The 20,799-nt window shown below is 51.5% G+C and overlaps 12 protein-coding genes across 12 annotated transcripts; 8 read left to right on the top strand and 4 right to left on the bottom strand.

Moving 5' to 3' along the window:
• Nucleotides 1-164: 164 nt before the first annotated feature.
• Nucleotides 165-592, top strand: APUU_80805A (uncharacterized protein; the record flags this gene model as incomplete). Its single annotated transcript, XM_041697127.1, has 4 exons — nucleotides 165-176; nucleotides 228-292; nucleotides 364-450; nucleotides 505-592. The coding sequence occupies 4 exons, from the start codon at nucleotides 165-167 to the stop codon at nucleotides 590-592; spliced, it is 252 nt and encodes an 83-aa protein (XP_041562688.1).
• Nucleotides 593-1,357: 765 nt separating this feature from the next.
• APUU_80804A (uncharacterized protein) lies at nucleotides 1,358-2,242 on the top strand (the record flags this gene model as incomplete). Its single annotated transcript, XM_041697126.1, has 1 exon — nucleotides 1,358-2,242. The coding sequence occupies one exon, from the start codon at nucleotides 1,358-1,360 to the stop codon at nucleotides 2,240-2,242; it is 885 nt and encodes a 294-aa protein (XP_041562687.1).
• A 109-nt stretch (nucleotides 2,243-2,351) lies between these two features.
• Nucleotides 2,352-3,158, bottom strand: APUU_80803S (uncharacterized protein; the record flags this gene model as incomplete). The annotated part of the gene is made up of 1 exon (XM_041697125.1): nucleotides 2,352-3,158. The coding sequence occupies one exon, from the start codon at nucleotides 3,156-3,158 to the stop codon at nucleotides 2,352-2,354; it is 807 nt and encodes a 268-aa protein (XP_041562686.1).
• Nucleotides 3,159-3,335: 177 nt separating this feature from the next.
• APUU_80802S (Zn(II)2Cys6 transcription factor domain-containing protein) lies at nucleotides 3,336-4,619 on the bottom strand (the record flags this gene model as incomplete). Its single annotated transcript, XM_041697123.1, has 2 exons — nucleotides 3,336-3,914; nucleotides 3,978-4,619. 2 exons carry the CDS (start codon nucleotides 4,617-4,619, stop codon nucleotides 3,336-3,338), a joined length of 1,221 nt encoding a protein of 406 aa, XP_041562685.1.
• Nucleotides 4,620-4,715: 96 nt separating this feature from the next.
• On the bottom strand, nucleotides 4,716-6,876 carry APUU_80801S (uncharacterized protein; the record flags this gene model as incomplete). The annotated part of the gene is made up of 2 exons (XM_041697122.1): nucleotides 4,716-5,556; nucleotides 5,609-6,876. 2 exons carry the CDS (start codon nucleotides 6,874-6,876, stop codon nucleotides 4,716-4,718), a joined length of 2,109 nt encoding a protein of 702 aa, XP_041562684.1.
• A 238-nt stretch (nucleotides 6,877-7,114) lies between these two features.
• Nucleotides 7,115-8,044, bottom strand: APUU_80800S (dihydrodipicolinate synthase family protein; the record flags this gene model as incomplete). The annotated part of the gene is made up of 1 exon (XM_041697121.1): nucleotides 7,115-8,044. The coding sequence occupies one exon, from the start codon at nucleotides 8,042-8,044 to the stop codon at nucleotides 7,115-7,117; it is 930 nt and encodes a 309-aa protein (XP_041562683.1).
• Nucleotides 8,045-8,557: 513 nt separating this feature from the next.
• Nucleotides 8,558-10,498, top strand: APUU_80799A (putative MFS transporter; the record flags this gene model as incomplete). Its single annotated transcript, XM_041697120.1, has 8 exons — nucleotides 8,558-8,713; nucleotides 8,767-8,772; nucleotides 8,832-8,895; nucleotides 8,942-9,040; nucleotides 9,086-9,239; nucleotides 9,289-9,466; nucleotides 9,522-10,081; nucleotides 10,150-10,498. The coding sequence occupies 8 exons, from the start codon at nucleotides 8,558-8,560 to the stop codon at nucleotides 10,496-10,498; spliced, it is 1,566 nt and encodes a 521-aa protein (XP_041562682.1).
• Nucleotides 10,499-13,590: 3,092 nt separating this feature from the next.
• Nucleotides 13,591-14,757, top strand: APUU_80798A (uncharacterized protein; the record flags this gene model as incomplete). Its single annotated transcript, XM_041697119.1, has 6 exons — nucleotides 13,591-13,666; nucleotides 13,718-13,836; nucleotides 13,891-13,996; nucleotides 14,043-14,110; nucleotides 14,158-14,258; nucleotides 14,310-14,757. 6 exons carry the CDS (start codon nucleotides 13,591-13,593, stop codon nucleotides 14,755-14,757), a joined length of 918 nt encoding a protein of 305 aa, XP_041562681.1.
• A 1,490-nt stretch (nucleotides 14,758-16,247) lies between these two features.
• Nucleotides 16,248-16,763, top strand: APUU_80797A (uncharacterized protein; the record flags this gene model as incomplete). The annotated part of the gene is made up of 1 exon (XM_041697118.1): nucleotides 16,248-16,763. The coding sequence occupies one exon, from the start codon at nucleotides 16,248-16,250 to the stop codon at nucleotides 16,761-16,763; it is 516 nt and encodes a 171-aa protein (XP_041562680.1).
• Nucleotides 16,764-17,297: 534 nt separating this feature from the next.
• On the top strand, nucleotides 17,298-17,930 carry APUU_80796A (uncharacterized protein; the record flags this gene model as incomplete). Its single annotated transcript, XM_041697117.1, has 1 exon — nucleotides 17,298-17,930. The coding sequence occupies one exon, from the start codon at nucleotides 17,298-17,300 to the stop codon at nucleotides 17,928-17,930; it is 633 nt and encodes a 210-aa protein (XP_041562679.1).
• Nucleotides 17,931-18,557: 627 nt separating this feature from the next.
• Nucleotides 18,558-19,133, top strand: APUU_80795A (uncharacterized protein; the record flags this gene model as incomplete). The annotated part of the gene is made up of 1 exon (XM_041697116.1): nucleotides 18,558-19,133. The coding sequence occupies one exon, from the start codon at nucleotides 18,558-18,560 to the stop codon at nucleotides 19,131-19,133; it is 576 nt and encodes a 191-aa protein (XP_041562678.1).
• A 481-nt stretch (nucleotides 19,134-19,614) lies between these two features.
• On the top strand, nucleotides 19,615-20,771 carry APUU_80794A (zinc-dependent alcohol dehydrogenase family protein; the record flags this gene model as incomplete). Its single annotated transcript, XM_041697115.1, has 3 exons — nucleotides 19,615-20,467; nucleotides 20,519-20,614; nucleotides 20,680-20,771. The coding sequence occupies 3 exons, from the start codon at nucleotides 19,615-19,617 to the stop codon at nucleotides 20,769-20,771; spliced, it is 1,041 nt and encodes a 346-aa protein (XP_041562677.1).
• Nucleotides 20,772-20,799: the final 28 nt, after the last annotated feature.

The raw sequence follows: 20,799 nt of genomic DNA, 5'->3' as shown, positions 1-20,799 counted from the left end.
GTCTATCAATAATATTCCAATTGCAAAACAGCACGGTGAATAGTTGTGTGGTGTAGTTGTGTGTTTATAGTTGCGTGTATCACCTGAGATGACGTCATGCATACCCCGCCCCTCAGTCCAGCTTCCTCCTCCCAACCCTCCAACAACAACACAAATCACCCAAAATGCCCAAATACGTATGCACCCACAAACTATGTGCTAATGATTTGCATGCTGACACCATCCAGACCGCGATCATCTCATACGACAGCCGCGAGGCCTACCAGCAGCACGGCAGCCAGATCGAGCAGATGTGCGTGCCCCCTTTTGTTCTCTGCGCATTGTTTATTGTTTAAACTGAGTCAGTCTAATATGAGCATCCAGAGCAAACGATCTTTTCAATGCAAAGGGCGCTACCGAGCAGACCCCGTTCTTCTCCACCCGGAGCATACCCCCCTCTCATAGGACCTCGTATGTCTTTAAGCCTGACACCAGTTAGAGTTCTTACTGATGGATATTTTCTAGATTTGTTGTCCCTGATGGTGTATCTGCAGATGAGCTGAGGAGCGCTGCGTTGCCGGAGGGTGTGAAGTGTCAGATTAACGAGGCGTGAATACGTTGGATATAACGTGTAGATACTACAATCCATTTCTATTTCATCTACGCCGTGGTGGCCTGTAGTATGTTCCTGGCTATAGAATATTACATTCTAACTGGTTGTGTATTCGTAATTGTGCAATTTCTTTGTACTCAATTAATAGACCGATACTTGGAGGAAGAGTGTAAACGGAGGGTTGGACGAAGTTTACAGCATAGCGATATTTATGCATTTAATGCTGCTAGAATACCTTGAGATGAATATGTAAACATCTTCAATCTCTACCAAATGTTACGTTAAAAATGCGTTGGAACTAGAGATTCGAAATGCTTCACACAGACTGTCAAACCAATATGGGTTTCAACATAGAGTGAACTATTGATTCCTGCTTTGATCATCTTGGGTATTGTACTTAACAAAGCCTATACTGCCCCATTCATTGTCCATATCCAGGGATGAGATTCCCGATTCATCAAGTATAATCCCTCCTTCAGCAGACAGTCAGCTGGTACATACATGAAAGCAACTGCCTACAGCTCACAATCCACCAAGGTATCCTGAAATACATTATGAAAACACAATAAAGAAAGTCAAACACACGCTTTGTCCACTTAGAGAGTATTAGAAGGCCGCATCTAGCTCAACCCATCAATATCCCAACCAGTCTCTCACCGACTGTGCCCTGGTTCCTGGTCCTCTTAAGTACTATGTAAGGAAGCAACCCGCTTCTTAAACAAAGTACAAAGCCCAGAACAAAGCACAAAGCTCTATTCCAACACAATGGCATTGGGCTCCTACAAGCCCTCGCAACAATGCGGGAACACCTACTGTAACAAGTACCTGCTCCCATCAACCCACTACCCCCAGGTCTTCGGCACCTACTTCCCATACCTCCCAGGCACAAGCTTCACAATGCTAATAAGCGAGTTCCTATCAGAAGCGCGCATCGCAAACGTCTACTGGGGAACAGGCGCATGGTTCATCCTCGGCTTACCCAAAGTAGGCGAGGACACGCAGTTCATCATCCCCAATGGATTACTCGATGCAGCCGCCAGGACAATAGCAGCAAAGGCTTATATCCCTGTCTGTGCAGCCGGACATGAGTGTCCCGTTATGAAGGGCAGGAATGGCAGGAATGGCAGGAATGGCGCGGGGCCGGATCTGCATTTCCATATTAACCACTACGATGCGTATCTCACGCTGGATCTGTTTGAGAGGTCGAGTCTGGTTCCGGCCTTGCCGGAGTTGGGGCTGGGTGTGCCGCCTGTGGATGATCCTACGTTTACGCTCGCGAGTAACTTCCAGCGTGAAGGTAGAGGTAAAGGCTGTGTAGCTGCGTCAGGGCCGGGGAGGTTTGGGAGTCGCTGCACGCCGTTCTCTGAGGATGGGCCTGCGGTGCAGATACTTACACCGGCGGCAGCGGTGGATGTGTTGATTTATCTTTGCTTGCGGCACTTTGGAAAGGGTGCGCATTGGATTACTTGGGCGGATGGGCTGTTTGGACTGGGGGTTCTTTATTCTGATGGTGCAAAGTATGAACGGGATGTGTCGAAGGATATAAGTGAGTCTGGAGAGTCTAGAGGATATAAGCATGACTATGTCGTGGCTTACTCTGTAGCTAATGGAATTCTTGTTGAAAAGTATTTATATTCACAGTGTATCTGATGTAGTGTCTCATGAATAGTTGAAATTCCCATGGAACAATGCAGTAAAGGAACGGCGGATTTTAGAATAGCTGCGTGATATCAAACTAATACTCTCCAGCCAAAAGCAGCTACTTCCAACACAAAATCTGGCCATGCATCAGGCCAAACCAGCCATCCTCCTGCCTCACCCACTCCCTCCACCCCCTGGCAATATCCTCAAGATCCTCCTTCTTCGCAAACCCTCCTTCAACAGCGCCGTCACTCAACCCCGAACTCTCCATCCTCGTCGCCATCGACTCCCCCCAGTACTCTCTTTCCTCAGGGGTACTAAAGCACCACGTCCCCGCACTCCTCTCAACCCTCTCCCTCTGAAACCCGGCCTCAACAGCCCAAACATGAATATACCGTCCAGGATGTGGATTCCCCCCTTTGACCCTGGCCATCCGCCCCGTTAACTCAAGCCAGCCAGCTATCCCCTCATTCTCGGGATACCACGACATGGAATCCGACTCGCGCACAGAAACAACCCCGCCCTTCTTCACAACCCGCCGCATCTCCCGGAGTGCCTGAACCGGGTCCGCAATGTGCTGGAGTACCTGGTGCACATGCACAACGTCAAACTCCTCATCGCCAAATTCCAACGCGTGCACATCTCCAACGCGGAACTCCACATTCGACGCACTGACACCTCTGGCCTTTGCAAGCGCGCGAGCCTGCTCTAGTGGGTCAGATACGTATTCAATACCGGTAACATGCCCGTCTGGATGAACAAGCTGAGCGAGATCGACTGTGATGCTTCCGGGTCCGCAGCCGACATCGAGGACTTTGAGGCCCGGCTTGAGGTGTGGGAGTAAATGGGGGGCGGAGTTCTGGGCGGTGCGCCAGCTGTGGGTTTTTAGGACGGAGGGGGCGTGGTTTGTTGTGTATGTTGTCATGATGATTATTGTTGGTATGGTAGAAGAGTGGGAGTGTAGATGTTTGCGAAGAAGGATGATTTATACTACAAACTGGCAGAAGCGGGGCGGTCGGAATTCCGAGCACTCTGGCCAATTACACTGCATACTTTATTGCTGTATCAACTTTGTATCAACTTAACTTATAAGGTGTGTATATCAACACCCATGCAGATGCACACAGACGCCAAACAGAAACATCCCAAACTCATCGACAGTGGCAATCCACCGCTCAACCCTGAGTCTCCGCTCTCTCGACCCCGTCTCCCGCGACTTCCACAGCTCCTCAATCCCCATCATCCCATCCTGCCACTCGTTCAAATACCTCTCATACTCCCTGTCCCAGACCTCACGAGACCCCGCCTCCCAAACCCCCCGTCCCTCCGGCAGGAGTACACCCCTCAGCTCCTCCGCCACGAAATTGGGCAGCGAGTGCTCGGCATTGTACAGGCTGCTGAAGAGGTACATTACGTAGATCGCGCGGCGTTTGGTGGATGCCACGATCCAGGACTCCCAGGTTGGTTTTGAGCGAGACTGTTCGGATCGCGAGAGGAGGCCGTGTCGTGCTGTGCGGAAGGCGAGTTCCATGAGTGTTATCATGGTCTTGTCTGTTACTAGAGCCTGGTTTTGGCTTTGGCTTTGGCCTGGTGGGGAAAAGTAGAGCAGCAGGGAGTAGATGAGGTAGGCTTGGAAGGTGGATAGGTGGGTTATATCGGGGTTTAAATCGGGGTTAGGGTCCTGATATCATCAGTATAACCACCGGTATTTGAGAATAGATTGAAGGGAGTGAGAGAGAGATACCTCTGCTAACCTATCCATCTCATTCTGCACTGTCTGTATAACAATCGCCTCGCTGCCCGGTGCAGACTGCATCCACATCCGGACGAGCGTGAAGCAGTTCGCCAGCGCAAGAGGCGTCTGGTCCTTCAACACTTGGGTGTGATGGATTATCGGCGGGATATCACCGTCTCGCACCATGCGCCGGGGGTAGCTGCTCAGAACGCGGGAGATATACTGCAGGGTGAACGGATGATACAGCTTGGGCACTTCTTCTCCACCCAGCGGGGGAAGAATGTACGGTCGGAGCCAGCGGTCGCGGATATCGTCTGCTGCATTATTTGGGACGAGGTCTGTATGCGTAAAGTCGAGTTCTGGCTCCTGTGTCCGGCTTGGGGCGGCAGATCTAGTTTCAGGACTAGCTAGAGAAATTGATGTCGTATCGAGACTCGGGTCTACTGGTGGACTGGGTATATAAGAAGTATTGAATGAGTTGTTGTTTGCAGGCTCTGAGGTCGAGCTCGGTGTGGTGTATTCGCAGACCCGACCGAGCGACTTGCACCGGGCACAGACGGGTCTTTCGAGATTACATCGGACTTTCGATCTGGTACAACTCGTGCAAGCCTTCTTCCGCGGTGGACGCTGCTTTCGTTTCATGTCCGGCATCGGTGTTGAAGTGGGTGTTAAGCAGATGGAGTCGGAATTCCGAGAGAGAAAGTGGTCTGTGCACGCAGCTCGCCACCAATATCTGGATTATGATAGTTAAGGAACATGAAATGCATCAATCATCGGATAAAACGCCGACGAGTCCAGATCCAGCCAGTCTGTCGTTTGCCAGCCATCCAACATACTAGGCCCTGTCTGGAGGGCGAAGTCTGCAGCCGGAATGGCCATTTGCTCAGAGTAAAGGCCATTCTCATCAGGCTGGAAGTCATTCTGCGGTCTGGTAGAGGATTGACGAGTGCCATTGTTCCTTAGACTCTGCTGCTGGGCCTCCGAGTGCAGTTCCTCGAGGATGATGCCATACCGGTGACTTGACGGTGCAGCCGAATTCCCCTGCAGCAGACGCAATCGGCAGCTTTCAGCCAGCTCATATAAAGACCTTGCTTCTTGGTCCTGGGCTGTCCGAGTTGAAATTGAACTGTTTGCGTTCTGCTGAATCTCCCACACATAGACAACCGCCAACGCACAGAACAGGACATACTGCGTCCACCAGAACGAATGGAACAGGTGGTCATCGTTGGCCATATTGGTTACAAGCTCCAGGGTCTTTCTTGCAGCGGAGAGACATTCATTGACTCTATCCTTGACCTCGGGCTGATCGCTGGAATGGTTTCCATTGGAATGGTTTCCATCGCCTAGTAAGAACGGCCGTGTCGCATGAATGACCGCATGCAGGTACGCAAGACTCAGCGCTGTCGCCTCGCGCCGGAAACTGGGGATTAGGGTGGAAGGCTTCACGGTACCAAGGTGAGGAGGCAGCTCTGAGTGCCAGGTATGCAGTTCTCGAACGAGACAGTCGGCTGCTGCTGCGCGCTGTGCATTTCGCCCTTCGCCGACGCGGTATACTTCGCGCGATATGCGTCCGATGATCTTTGCGATTCTAGACAAATTAGCTGTTTTTCCAGTTCCAGGACCGCAGAGCAGAAGCATACTTGGCATGGAATATCAACGAGATGATATGGCTCTCCTCGTTTGCCTCGGACGTTGAAGGGCCATGGGTCCCCATCTCCTCGTCGTTCACGGTATCCGGGAAGTCCTGGTCAATCTCATCATCGTGCAGCAGACGCGGCCGGCCAAAGACCACGCTCAGGTATTTATCGATCGTATACGCCGTCCAGAACACACGCTTCGCACACTGATGAGCAATGTAATCGGAGCGTTCTCCAAATGACGTCCCCGGCTGCTGCTGCCGGTGCTGCCTCCGGTGAAGGCCCAGAGACGAGATAATCTGGTACGCATTGCCAAAGGTATACCACGCCTTATTCATGCGCGAAGTCTGCAGCAGATACAGCACCTGGACCAAGCGAGCCTGGGCAGACTCGAGGCGAGGAAAGCCCATTTCGGAGTCGGTGAGGTGCATCGCAGCGCAGAACAGGGCGTCGCTTTCTCGAAATGCTACGGGGTCGAGATCGCTCGAGCAGCCGTTTTCGATCTTCAGTTTGCGGAAACTCGCGATTGCGAAGATGGTGAGGATTATCGCCGCTCGTGAGTTCCCGACTGATGCTGTTACTGCGTAGTTATGGGCGCTGTTCCGGAGCATCGTGGCTAGCCAGCCTTCTGCTGTCTGTCGGTGCAGCATGCGGTATGTCACGACGCAGGTGTCGAAGTAAAAGGCAAATAAACGGCGCGCTGTCTCTTCATCAGGGAATACCTCGTTCCCGGCCCTGGGCTGTTCCAGATAAAATGGTCTATCCCCAGCAGACGCAAGAAGCTGATTCCGTTCGGCATCGTTCGAGCCATAGCAGACAGAATCCTCCCGTTGGGCTGAGAGCTTGCTCCACGCTCTATGAAGAAAGGTCAGGCCGGATGTGAGATCGAAGTACTGTCCCTCGATGACCAGTTCAGACGCTGCCCGCCGTCCAGGCACTTCGTGCTCGTCCCCCGTCGCATCGGGAGGTACAGAGCACGATGCAGAGATAGACCGACTAGCTGTGCTTGCTCCTGCATCTGCGATATGCTGCACACTCGAGGCCGGTGGAGTCGGAGGCCTGCCACGGCCGTATCGACTCGCAAACGTGCAGGCCAGTCTACGTCTAGCACATGTGCTGCAGGGCCAAGTCCCAGAGCAGCGGATTTTCTTGAGCTTGCATGCATCGCAGGCCCGGCTGACTTTGGGGTCTTTTCTCCGGTTCTCGGATGTCTCCCCGATATCTGGGGATGTGTGGTCCGAGTGGTATGACCGTTTGGGGGATGAGTTCATGGCTGCTGAGAATCCGGTGTATCCGCGAAACTGGATGGAATTGAAGGAGAAGAAACGGAAAATACGGACTTCCCTGTAATATTAATGGTTCGACCCCGCATGTTGGAGAAGCAGAAATGGCCCTAAGACTGAAAAGACGGAGATCGTCCGGTGGCGATGGAGACACCGGACTGCGTCTTACTGTTTTGAACTCTAAAGATGAGTATTGATTGTTAGGATCTATAAGTATTGTAGTACATTAAGCAACCTTGCTCAGCTGTGCAGCAGCAACAGCAGCGTGGATCTCCTGCTCAGCGCCCTCCTCCAGGGGCAACAGCGGCGAGCGCACCGTCGCATGGGACAGAATGCCCCTGGCCACCAGGGCATGCTTCAGCGCAACAGTGCCCTCCATATGCGAGCCACGGTGGTAAACGCTCTTCGTCACCGGAAGCAGTTGATCATGGACCTCCCTCGCCTTCTTGTAGTCCTTCTTCTTGCCCGCCTCAATCAACTCCAGCAACAGCTCCGGCGCAATATTGCCATACCCAACCAAGAACCCATCCACATCAAACGACGTATGCAGCAGATACTCATCATGACAGCTCAGTATCTGCAAATCCGGCCTCTCCTTCCTGATCACCGGAATCTCCGTATCCCACCGCCTCATATTCCTCACCCCGTTCTTCATCGCAAACACCCCGGGCAGCGCCGCAATCTCCAGCATCGTCGCCAGACTATACGTCGCCTTCGTGTTATCCGGATACTGGAACAAAATCAGCGGCAGGCCGCTCCCCTCATACACCCGCCGATACCGGTCCTGCGGCGCCCCAGGCTGGTATCCGAACCGCAGCCAGCCATGCGACGGGTACAGCAGGCCTGCCTTGGCCCCGGCGTCTTTGGCGCGCTTTGCCTCCAGCGCGGCGACTTCGGTGCCTTCGCCGGTGATCCCGGCGATGATGGGGATTTTGTCGTTGACGGACGCCACGAAGGCTTTGATTACCGAGACTTGTTCGGCTTGCGTGAGGAACGTGCCTTCGCCGGCGTGGCCTAGGACGACCAGGCCTTTGACGCCGGGGATGCTGCCGAGCCAGCTTCCTAGGCGTTGGATTGCGGCGTAGTCGACTTCGCCGGTGGAGGTGAAGGGGGTGACGGGGGCGGGCGTGAGCCCGTGCATGTCAAAGCCGACCATGTTTGTTAAGAGTAGATAAATTGAGGAAGCTTGTGATTAGGTTGAGTAGGTAGATTGGTTGGTTGGGAGAGGTATTCCTAGAGCTACGTGCTCTTATATAGCTATCGCTGTAGCCACCGATGCTGGTTATAACAAATAACCGAAAACACGGAAAACACGGAATAGCCAGAATATCTGGTATTGGTGCAGTTTGCTCGATAAACTACGTACTCCGTATAGTCAAAGCGTATCCACCATTTCCGTGATTCGGATTCCACGGACTCAGCGGATTCCCGGAGATCCACAGCATTAACCGGACAGCAATTGGGGTTGTCAAAATCAATGTCGACTACATCTTCTCTCACATTCTGACCCACGGGGTACAAGACTTGTGCATTTCCGAGACAGACCAGACGTACTCCGCATTACCCCAGAAATTGAGTCGGCATTTCCTATATAATCCCATCCCCTATATAACCCCCAACCCCTATAGGGTTGTCACCCCCAAACCAGCGACTGAGTTTGTTCAATAAAATGCCGCGGAGTATAACCTCAGATACCGAGAATGGCCTTCCTGAGAAAGAATCAGCAATGCACCTGGAGCGTCGGCCGGCAAATGGAATGTCGTTTGAGGACGAGGAGTTTCTAGCCAATTTCTCGGACGACGAGCGGAAACAAGTCCTTAAGAAGGTGTGTACTCTGACTATTTCTATCTTCTATCACCGTTTCTGACTCGAGTCCAGGTCGATGTAAGATCCGAACTATGATATTCAATAGTATAACCAACGTCCCGCTAAGTTCTATCCAGTGGCGGCTTGTACCCATGCTGGTGCTCTTGTATTTGGTGGCGTATATTGACAAGACGAATATCGGTGAGTGTCTTTCAACAATCAAGGTGTTCGAATGCTGAGTTTCCAGGAAATGCCAAAATTGAAGGACTGCTTCCTAGTCTCGGAATGACCGGCGAGCAGTACAACATCGCACTGGCCATCTTCTTCATTCCATATGTTCTAGCAGGTGAGTAACCTTGGGCCTTCACAGTAAACTGTCTAACTGTAGCAGAGGTCCCAAGCAACATCATCCTCAACCACTTCAACAAGCCGTCCGTCTACCTGGGAACGCTGATATTCATCTGGGGGGTTATCATGATGTGCACAGGCTTCGTCCAGAGCTTCGGCAGCCTCGTTGCTATCCGCTTCCTACTGGGCTTATTCGAGTATATTCTTCCACCTCCTACAGTCTAGTTCTTTATACTAACAAAACAGAGCCGGTTTCCTCCCCGGCGCAGTCCTGATTATCTCAAAATGGTACCTGCCCAACGAAACACAAACCCGCATCGCAATCCTCTACACCTCAGCTGCATCTGGCGGCGCATTCTCCGGTCTTCTCGCCTTTGGAATTGCCAAAATGAACGGTCTTGCTGGCTACGAGGGGTGGAGATGGGTTGGTCTCCTTGGATAGTCTCTTTCGGTCAATAAGACAAGCTAACAGTGACTAGATCTTCATAATCGAAGGCCTCGCCACAATCCTCCTCGCAATAATGTGTTTCTTCCTCCTCCTCGACTCACCCTCGCGGTCAACATCGTGGCTGACCCCCCGCGAAATCCGATTCCTGGAACTACGCCAAATCGCCAACAGCATTGACGCCAGTCCCCAGTCTCCAGATCCAGACACACCAGGGACGCAGACGAAACGTAAAACAAATTACCCAGCAATACTATCCGTCCTCACAGACTGGAAAGTCTACCTCCTCATCCTCGGGAGCTGGTCCAACGCGGTCCCAAACTACGCCATGAAATTCACCATGCCCCAGATCATAACGGGGATGGGGTTTGAGGCCGCGCGCGCCCAGTTACTCACGATCCCGCCGTACGCGCTCGGTGCGTTCTCGGCGTATATCTTCTCGGTCTTCGCGGATCGGTATTCGTGGCGCATGCCGTTTATTGTGGTCCCGCAGGTTGCGCAGGTCGTGGCGTTTGCGGTCTTGTTTACCCATGCTGAGAGCATTGAGGAGAATGTTGCGGTTTGTTATTTTGGGGTTTGTTTGGCTTGTTTTGGGTGTGTTTCTTTCCCCTTTCTTTCTTTCTTTCTTAACTTGTCTTTTTGGGTGGCTAACCAGTTGATAGGATGTACCCCATTCTCCCCGGAGTCAACGCGTGGAATGTCTCCAACACGCCAGATCCAACAAGACGAGCTATTAGCATCGGCTATCTCATCTGCATGGGCAACGTGGGCGGGCTGATTGGGAGCTTCATATACCGAGAAGACGAGGCACCGCGGTATGTCACCGGGTACGGCAACTCGTTTGCGTTTGCGTCGGCGGGGATTGTGGCCTGTTTCCTGCTTGAATTTATTCTGTTTAGGGTGAATCGGCAGAGGGAGAGGATGAGCGAGGTGGATGTCAGGGAGAGATATAGCGACGAGGAGCTGAGGGCGATGGGGGAGAAGAGTCCGTTGTTTCGGTATGCGCTGTAGCTCAGCAGCAGGTTGCTTTAGGAATGGGAAATGTACTCGAGGCTTTTCTGTCTAGTTGAGGTACTCCTGTATAGCGATTACCGATAATCGAACAGCCTGTCCAAGCTCCATACTCCGTACATCTGCGGAAACTCCCCGTGCCTTGTCCCAACTTGTCCCAACTTGCCCCAACTTGCCCCAACCCAGGTACCAACTCGCTAATTCAATCGGAGCAGAAATGAAGCGAAAGCAGCAGCCCCTCCATGGCTTAGAATAATACCCCACCAGCGCCGAGACTCATTTCGCCCCATGCATGAAAGGAGGCTATGAGGCCCATTAGACCTGGCGGGGCCAACAGCAACAGCAACAACAGGACACAATTGCTCCAGCCAGACCAGACCAGACCCGCCGGATAATAAGGCAGAAGCAATGTAATGTACATGTACATGTACCAGCAGTGCACGCTCGGAGTTTATTTTCCCGGCGCACGTCTAGATTTCCCCTTGGAGATCCGGTTGTTTTGCTGTCGCTAATTGCTAGTACTAGTAATTGCTAGGCGCCCTGCGCCGCCCGGGACGACTCAGTGTGCATATCCAGCATTTTATTGGACGCGCCTGCAGCACAACTAATTCCGAAGAGGGAACAGGCCAGATCCCATCAGCTGGGTACGGATACTCGATAAGACTCTAATGGTGGACGAACTGCTGTTTGGCCTGGGGATCGATCACGGGCCGCGTGTCCTGTAAATCACGCCGGGCGCCTGGCGGCCTTGGTTTGCAGGGGACCTGTAGAATCGAATCTCGAGATGGGACGACCTGAGAAAGGCGTGCCGACCGGGAATGAGTGCTGAATGAGTGCTGAATGAGCGCTGAACCCGTGAAGAAGGGGGGTGTTTCGTGTGGAGGCCGGCGGGCGACTCCGTCAGCGATGGCTGTGTAACAACAGACGAGTTTCCTATCCTGGCAGTCGGGGAGTCGTACAGGGTTACACAGGGCCTCGTGGCTCGACGGGAATCGAGGTTGGCACTTGACAAAAGCACGCGCCGTAGGATGGGCAGGCCAGGACTGTTCTAGTAGTCGGGATGCTGCTAGGGACAAGGGAGGGCTCGGGCTGACGGCAAGGCTGACCGGCCTCACATCGATTAAAGAATGAAAGTTGAAACGGGCCTAAATATAGCACTGAATATGATGGCCTTCACATTCCAGATCTGGGGCTGCGATAGGCTGCAGCACAGCGGTTGTGATCGACCGGCGGGGATACGAGATTCCCCCTTCTGGTGCTGTGTTGTGGCAGGACTGGGCGACTGTTGGAATGCTGGTAGCTGCAATTGGCGAAGCGAGCCGATCGGCCTATCGTCCGGTCTATTGGACAATTACATTCTTAATTATTGCTGCGGAGAGCTTTCATCGAACTAACTGCAGCGTCTCCATATATCGGATCCCCTAGCCCAATGCGGAAATCGTCAGGGCTTCGTCTGCACACCGTCGCTCAGGGTGCCAGTTCGTCGGAGGCAGCCACAATTGACCCTCGAAAATGATTCCGGAACGCCTTGTACGACCCTCTCTTTGCAGCCAGCGAACTGGACCTGGCGGCCTCGCGTGCTGCTGCATTCCATCCCTGACCTGAAACTTCGGCCACGTTGGCTGCCCGGCATGCCAGCCAGCTTGCTTTTTCCAACGTGCAGGTTTATTTTTACCTCGGCGCTGCAGATCAACTGTCGACTGTCGACTGCCGAGTGACGACTGGAGTCAGACTGGGTGACGGAGTGACTGACCAACGCTGCAGGTCAGGCTCACAGGAGTCACAGCCAATGGCGCCCACCCCCCTGCAGAAACAATGTAGATGCCTCGTTCTGGAGAAACGATCTGCATCTCGACCCAAGTTCTCCTTGCTGGCTGCTTACTTGCAACTTTAGCCTTGCAACCAAGTCAAAAGTTCCCCCGAGACACTTAGTCTTGGGCAGGCAGCGAGGGGCTGTCTCATCCCCGTCTCTGTACCACATTCCCACGTTCCACGTTCCCAACTTCCACGTTTCTCGCTTCGAACCGCTGGCACACGACAGGTTACTCGAGTACTCTTACAGCGGAGCTCTTTCTCGATCGATCAATCTGTCACACCCACACCCACACAGCCCAGTGCCCATTTGCATTTCCGCCCTCTGTCCTCACTCATCAACCTTACGTGAGGTGAGGGAGGACGGGGGGGTAGAGATACGGAGAGACGGAGAGACGGAGAGACGGATGGCCAATAAGCTAACCATCAGGTCAATCTAGTTCCCCAACCCCGGCTCTTGCGGCTGATCAAGACATGCATAAGTCGCATGCCGCATATCCTTGTTCTGGCCCCTCCCAAGCTTCTAACTGGTGAACCGGCCCGTAAGAGCTGACAGGCTGTGACTGTGAGTCTGCGATAACAGCCCCTCTCACGCCGATTGGCAGGCACGAACATGAGGTAGGGTACCAAGGTCCAAGACGACTTGGACGAGTGCAATGCGAATGCGAGGAATGGGTTTGTGACTTGTGTGGACTGGAATGCTGGCGACTCGGCGCGCACGAGGTAGATCCACTTGGAGAATTCGACTTTAAATTAGAATTTAGCAGTGCCTTAGCTGGTAGAGGTACCTGCCTGTCGATATACTTACTTAATGAGGTAGGCAGGTAAGAGCTAGGAATTGATCTCCCGGAATCCAGGCTGAATACCCCGTCCCTCTCACTCGTCTAAGCTAAGCCTGGAGCCAAGCTGCGAATAAATTAATTCAAACTAAAAAATTAAATAATAATAATGATAATAATAATAATAATACTCCACAAGGGGCCGATGTAAGAAACATGGCTGGCAGGATTCCGCACCGTGGATGATGTTATTGATCCTGTCTCTGTGTAGGGTTACGGGGCGCAGTCATCGCGGGCCTTTCTGTCTGTCTTGTCTTGCAAGTCAGATATCTTGCTGATGAAGTGTTTTCTTTCTTTTCTTTTTTTAATTTTATTCTTTCTTCCTTATATATACCAGCAATGATCCTCTGTTTTGAGAGCACATCTCACCACCGACAATATAAATCACACCACAACTATACGCTTTAGTCTATATTCCACTAAACAATTCTACTCTCGACAATGACTGAACAACGTCGGCGCTGGACAACTGCCGAGGATGCGCTCCTCTGGGATATGTACCAAGTGCAGGAGAGAGGTACGTCACAAAGATATACTACAAATACATCTGGATACTAACAGACGACAGCCCCAACAGGCAAATGCCAAAAAGTCAACTGGAACGAAATCGCGCACCACATCCCCGGCCGCAGCAACAAGGACTGTCGCAAGAGATACTTCAACCGATTCACGGGTGGATTGCGCAAGGTGAGTTACGGGTAGTATATACTGTGTTCTGGGGAAAGAGGCTAAATAAACCAGGGATCGTGGACGCAGGATGAAGACGAGCGGCTGTTCCAGCTCGTCGAGAGGTATCAGTATCGCTGGGCCATGATTGCGCAGAAGATGGAGACGAGGAATGCAGACCGTTAGTATTTGCTTCTAGGTGTCGCTGTTCAAGCTAACGAGGGCAGAATGTTCGAAGCGCTGGCATCACTGTCTGAATCCGGAGCTGGAGCGGAGTCCTTGGACGGATGACGAGGTATGTCTCCCATATCAAGATTTATCGATGGCAGTCTAACCATCCAGAATGTACTCCTGCTGTCGGCAGTCGAGACACACGGAAGCAGCTGGAAAGATATCCAGAGATCGCACTTCCCGACCCGGTCTGCGAACAACATCAAGAACCAGTGAGTTTCAGACCTGCAAGGGAAAAGCATCGGCGCTGACCAGAAGTCTAGATATACGATTCTCTCGCGGAAACGCCTCAGCCCCGTCCATCTACAACCGTGCTGCCAGTCCCCATCTACGGCCAGATCCTCGCGACGTCCCCCATCCTCCACCCCATCGATGACCGGCTCGCAGGGAGGTGCTGGCTACGACCCATACAACTACGGTTCCCTCACCACAAGCTCTCAGGTTTCCGCAAACGAGTATCTCCCGGCGACCCCGGACACCTCTGGTTCCGTGCACGGCTATGACCTCCATCCGGCCATGAGCCTGCCCAACGATCCTTGCGGATATGTGGCGCAGTATCAGCCATCTTTGTATCCGAATATGCCTGACGCAGCCGACCTCGTGATGACGGACCCGATGGGAATGAGATATGGGCTCGACCTCTCGTATTCGGAGGACGGATCGATGCAGGGATATCAGGGGCTTCAGAGAGGACAGTCGTATGGATATTGATCGGCGGATTGAAATATTCACATGAAGCGACGGTAACGATAAACGGCAGAGCGCACGGCGTAATGGTTTAGACTGGGTCGCGAGCACCGGGACAAGGCTGGGAAATGTATCGGCGTTGGTTTGTGATTTTGTGATTCTAGATTTCAGCTGTCATCGCAATGCAATTCATAAGACTCATCGCTTCACTCGAACTAAGACCAAGAAAGGACATCAAATAGAGCATACAAATACGAAGACCAGGGAAGAGCTACAGAATGTAGGATGGATACCATGATACAGACGCAGTGCAGCCCGAAGGCCAGGGGAGACGCCCGCATGCTAGATATAAACCCGTTGATTTTGGTACAAGAGGCAGAACAGCATTCGACACTCTAGCACGATCTTCATGCAGACAAGTCGTCGCTGGGGTTTAGCACCACGAGACAGGAACAGAAAGAAACGATTTACAGGCGATTACGCTCGGTTGCGATGCAGCATGAAGCATGGCAGCACCGGTGAATAATATCCACGCGGCATCGGGATGTGGATGTGGATTGTGGATAGAACCAAGATTGTGGATGGATTGTGGATAGATTCAAGAGTGAAAACGTGTTGTGAGTTGTCGAGAGGAATTGCGGGTTTTGTGGGTTTGACGGAACCATGGATATTCCGGCCGTGTATGACACTAGCTGTATTTGGATGGTATAGAATAGCCGAGTCGCAGCCTCAGGCATCACTGTCTATACAATGTCTGCATTGTTCTTATAAACAAAGATCTCGGAGAATAGTCAGAGTGAATGCCACCTGTTATATGGGAAGTTTGACGTTCGTGTTGAATACCGCCAGCCAGACGGTGTCTGGCGGATCCTTGTCGTTCTGTTCCGTCCGCTAGAAGAAATGGATAGTTTGATGGAGCTGAATGATATTCATGAGGAATTCACTAATTATGTCCTGTGGAACACTGTTTGGTTCAGGTGGGTTGAGGATTTGGAAGACTGCGCTGGACTTATACCTGGCTGGGAGGAATGGGGGATGGGGCAGTGAGGATCAGAAGGCTTTACTGGGGACGCTTCGGAAGCATCTGCCTGATATTTGCAGTTACTGTGATGCAAGAACTTTAATTATTTATTCTCCTGCTTCGATTTTAATTACTTGTAGTATATGCCGTGCAATACTTGTATATGCCAGCGTCCTGTATATCCAGATACGAAGTATATTATGTGCAATCTTTATAACAATCTTTATCATATAATCCCTTTGAAGTGTGAATATCATTGGCACAATGTATTGTACTATTGAACAAGCCTCGGGAGTATAAAGGATAAGCAAAGACCCACACCAAAGAATGTAATATTAAGTGTCAGATACATATAATGTAAAGACAGAAAGTGCTCCATCTTTATCCTCCAATTCCTGAGCCAGCCATAAATGAGGGTTATTCTCGAAAGGACATGATCAACCAATCTCTTATCCCGCATCCTTGGTCGCGATTCCCCCCGACTACCGTCAAGATGTCGGACTCAACCGTACCTGTCAAGCCCGAATCAGCCCTCGCAAGCCAGATTCCCAGCATGACAGCCGGATATGCAAAGAGCGCCCTTGGGCTTCTTGCTGCCGGGCTTAGCGATTGCTATCAAACCTATGATATTGCCGTCGGCTATCACACAGCGACTGAGCGCTGGAAGATCTTCATCCGGATGACTACATCAGAACAACCAGCGAGACAAGATGAGTACAAACCTGTAACAAGCAAGTGCTCGTTAGAAGTCAATCTGGCCTCGGAGGACCCGGACCCTGTGTTCTTTGAGCCAGAACCAGAGAATGTTGATTTCGAGGCGGAACTTGCGGCGCTGGAGCAGGTGACGCAGATTGCGATGTACAAGGGCACACCGTTTCTACTGAAATGTAATGGCGATGTCCAGGAGCGTGACTGTCTTGCGCTTGAGGCTGTGTTACGAATTGACATGCGTGGCCTGGATGGGGTGATTGAGAGGTCGAAGAGCCGGTTATGGGTGCCGCCGTTTTGAAACTATCGATTGTGAATTCTATTTGTTATAGAAGATTTGGAATATTCCAGTAGACATTTTCTTTGTTGCTGATACTGTCTGGCTTTTGTAAGGGTTAACAAGTGTAGCAGAGACTGGCATTAACTATTGTATATCATGTCTCTAGATATTATCTTTCCTGTAATAGCCGTTCGCATATCCACCCTGGCCCAGACTTAAATTGACGACTGGCTCTTGAATTTCAATATGCTACTGCTTAACAGATACTTAAAGTTGGGTTTCATGCGTGAAGGCATAGGCCTTGTCTTTGTCCCCTCTGGCATTCCATAAGGATCAGCGTGAACGCATAGTGATAACAATGGATACACAGGCCATTATGAAAGACGAATGCCCGAGATATTTCGAGACCCATTGTATCATATTAGGGTATAAATTCAACGTGAAGTCCACCAAGTCAAACAACTGTACGGACTACTTTCTTCAGACGACCATTGTCTACTTGTCTTCGGCCAACTGCTTCAATTGCTTCCTCTATTCAACAGACAATCCGCAGCAATGCCGGTGGAATCCATTCGAGCAACAACGATGCTCTACGGGCAGCTTCCTACCTGTAGTCGGAAGGTAGCGGCGGAGATAGTCTTGAAGCTAATTGAATTACTGAACTCCGTGGAGTGCCTAGCATATGAAATTGCTATTTCCTACCAGACCGTGCCAGTCGAGAAATGGACGCTCTGGGTGCAGGTGCAGAAACGCAAAACAGCGGCCGAAGATTGGGAAATACAGACCCAGCAAACGCTGTCGTCCACAGTGGAGGAGGTTTTCCAAGGGATGCAAATATACGATGGGTCGCGACTCTTGACGCTGGTTGAGCCTCTGGAAATCCACAATATCATGGGGCGTCTCCAGGAAAGCGCAGACCAACTGCACTATGAGACGCAGTTGATCATGTATCTCGGTATTCCATTTCTGCCCTACTGTGACGGCCAACTGCAACATGTCGATGAGAGCCATTGGACCCGTTTACGATTGCTATGTGACGAGGTCCTGCTACACGGGGCTGTAGAGCACCGAGAAACTCTAAAGAGAACTGTCAAAGGGCTCCAGGCAAGCCGACACTGGGGACATATTGAACCAAGACTGCTCGCCGCGATAGCCGAAGCAGCCGGTCCTGACGGGCTTCTAGACTAGAGCAGCTAGAGTTCGAATTATATCCATTCCTTTGATCACAGTACCTGAATTTATTGTAGAAAAAGCCAAGCTAAAGGCATCTCAAGATGAGCATAAACCTGGGAAAACAACGGCAGTAGGATGATATCAAACACTTAGCAGGCAGTCAAGGCAGCTGCCTAGAATGTACGATGACCAGACAAAGATCTGAAATAGAATACAAGGAATGCTGATCTGCCATTGTCCAGCAAGGACATAACAAGAATGAAAGATTAACACTTAGACAAAGCTGGTTCTCCTCAAAGAGCATTGTCCGTATCTTAATGTATTCATCGGCTTGATCATTGCAAACACCGATGATTCCATTAGGATATGGACAATGCTCTTTATACCGAGGAACATGTACGAATCAATTAGAGCCACTTTCCGCAGCCAAAGGCAAAGAACGGACACAAGGACCGTATTGATAATGAACGATCATTGTTCTTACTAAACCTTAAGGATATAAAGATGATCTCGAGTCCTCATATTTCACAGTCAGGGGACAAGATAACGTTTAACTCTCAGTCAAGACTTGTCATCGTGAACGTATACTACAACCATTGTTCAAACTCGTTATCTCCCTGGAAGCAGGCAGTCTATCTAGCAATGACGCGAAACTTGGACGAAGCGGCCTTTCTATTTACAAGGCTCTCAGACTACAATCGAGAAAAGGCGCAGGATCTTTTCCACTGCTTAACCGAAAAACTCCGTATGCTAGGATGCCGAACCTTTGATGTTGACGTTGAGTTTTGGCCTTCCCCCAACAATTACTGGATAGCATGGGTGCATCTAGCAGAGCCCGAGGGAGCTAGGCGTGGATGGCTAGAGTATATCAGGATAAGACTGAGTGATCTGGCTCTTGAGGGCTCGGACTGCTTCCAGTTGATGACAGGGTGGGACACCATCCGGATAACGACTGACAGCAGGACGAAGCTGGGAGGGTGTCATAGATTCTGGGTTATTGTGTATCAAGATACACCATTCCTCGTTTCATACGACGGCAAGTCTCGTGAAGCTGATGAGGATGCCAAGTATGATTTGAACGATGAGTACCGTGCATTACAACGAGCGATCAGGTTCCAGCGGCAGGTGCACGAACAAGAGGTCAAGGTGCAGGAGCTGGAGGAGACGCTGAGACGAACATACACTTGGGAAAGAGTTGACCGGTCAAGAACTAACTGAGAATAATCTCTTAATGCGACCTAGATGGCTTTTGTCTGCCATAATAGTTAGCACTTCAAAAGCGTAATGGCTCTAGGTAGATATATTGTTAGTCTTTTATAAAGGTTGTCTCCCCTGGTTTAATATTGATGTTTCTCCTTTATCTATAAACATAAACTGGTTTTCTTATCATCTGGTACTTGGATACTAGACAACTTCATTATAAAGTACACATTCCCACAACCCTAGGCAAACCTAACACCCGAAAACAGCACTAAGTTCATCGCAGCGAGTGTGATTGGAGTAACCGAATCCCCGAGATTAGCCACATGTATCTACCAGGGATCAACTGATTGAATCTACCAGGGATAGTTAATTGCCAATGAGGTGCGGGGTCTCGACGCGAGGCCCTTGGCATGCAACACTCGCTTTTAACCCAGTCTGACGCTGTTATCCTTCATCCAGATAGACAACACTCAAACATTTCACAACTACACCCAACATGAAAGCCCTCGTCTACACCGGCCCAGGAACAGTCTCAATCCTCGAGCGTCCCAAACCCACCATCCAAGCCCCCACAGACGCAATAATCAAGCTCCTGCACGCCTCAATCTGCGGCACAGACCTGCACATCCTCAAAGGCGACATCCCCAGCATCCAGCCCGGCCGAGTCCTCGGGCACGAGGGAGTAGGAGTCGTCGACGCCGTCGGCTCCGCCGTACACAAGTTCCAACCGGGCGATCGAGTCCTCATCTCATGTATGACCTCCTGCGGGGCGTGTCGGTTCTGTCAGCGCGGGATCGCATCGCACTGTGTCTCAGGCGGGTGGGTGCTGGGGAATCGTATCGACGGGACGCAGGCGGAGTATGTGCGTGTACCGCATGCGACGCTGTCGCTGCATGCGCTGCCGCTGTCGATTCCCCCGCGCGATGCGGTCGCCGTGTCTGATGCGTTCCCGACGGGTCTGGAGTGTGGGGTGTTGAGTGCTAATGTCCAGCCCGGGGGGTCGGTGGTGATTGTGGGTGCTGGGCCTGTTGGGATGGCTGCGCTGTTGACAGCGAGATTGTATACGCCGGCGCTGGTTGTTATGGTGGATCTTGACGAGGCGCGGCTGGATACGGCGAGGAAGCTGGGTGCGCATGTTACGGTGCGGTCTTCTGACGAGGATGCGATCCAGCAGCTCCTGGATTTGACCAAGGGCGAAGGGTTTGACTCTGTTATTGAGGCGGTTGGGGTGCCCGCGACGTTTGCGCTCTGTCAGGAGCTGGTGGCTGTGGGAGGGCGGATTGCGAATGTTGGCGTGCATGGGACCAAGGTGGACTTGCACCTCGAGACGCTGTGGGATCGCAATATCAGTGAGTTGTCTCTATATAGCCTGGACTAAGGGCTAATCTATAATCTACTAGGTATCCATATGTCCCTGGTCAACGCAACTACGACGCCGCAACTGCTGCGGCTGGTGGAATCGGGCATGTTGGATATTGGCTCGCTGGTGACGCATCGTATGTTTGTCTAATTCTTACTACTTTGATTACCCTACTGCTTTGAAGACCGTTAACCATAGTAGACTTCCCATGTACGGAGGGAGACACGGCGTACGCAACCTTCCAGCAGGCGGCGCAGCATCAGGCGCTGAAGGTGGCCATCGACTTTGAGTGAGCTACTCATCTAGAGTATGGAATCCATC

Source organism: Aspergillus puulaauensis, chromosome 8, assembly GCF_016861865.1.
Source record: "Aspergillus puulaauensis MK2 DNA, chromosome 8, nearly complete sequence".
NCBI classification, from domain to species: Eukaryota; Fungi; Ascomycota; class Eurotiomycetes; order Eurotiales; family Aspergillaceae; genus Aspergillus; species Aspergillus puulaauensis.
This window is presented reverse-complemented; position numbering and strand designations above follow the sequence as displayed.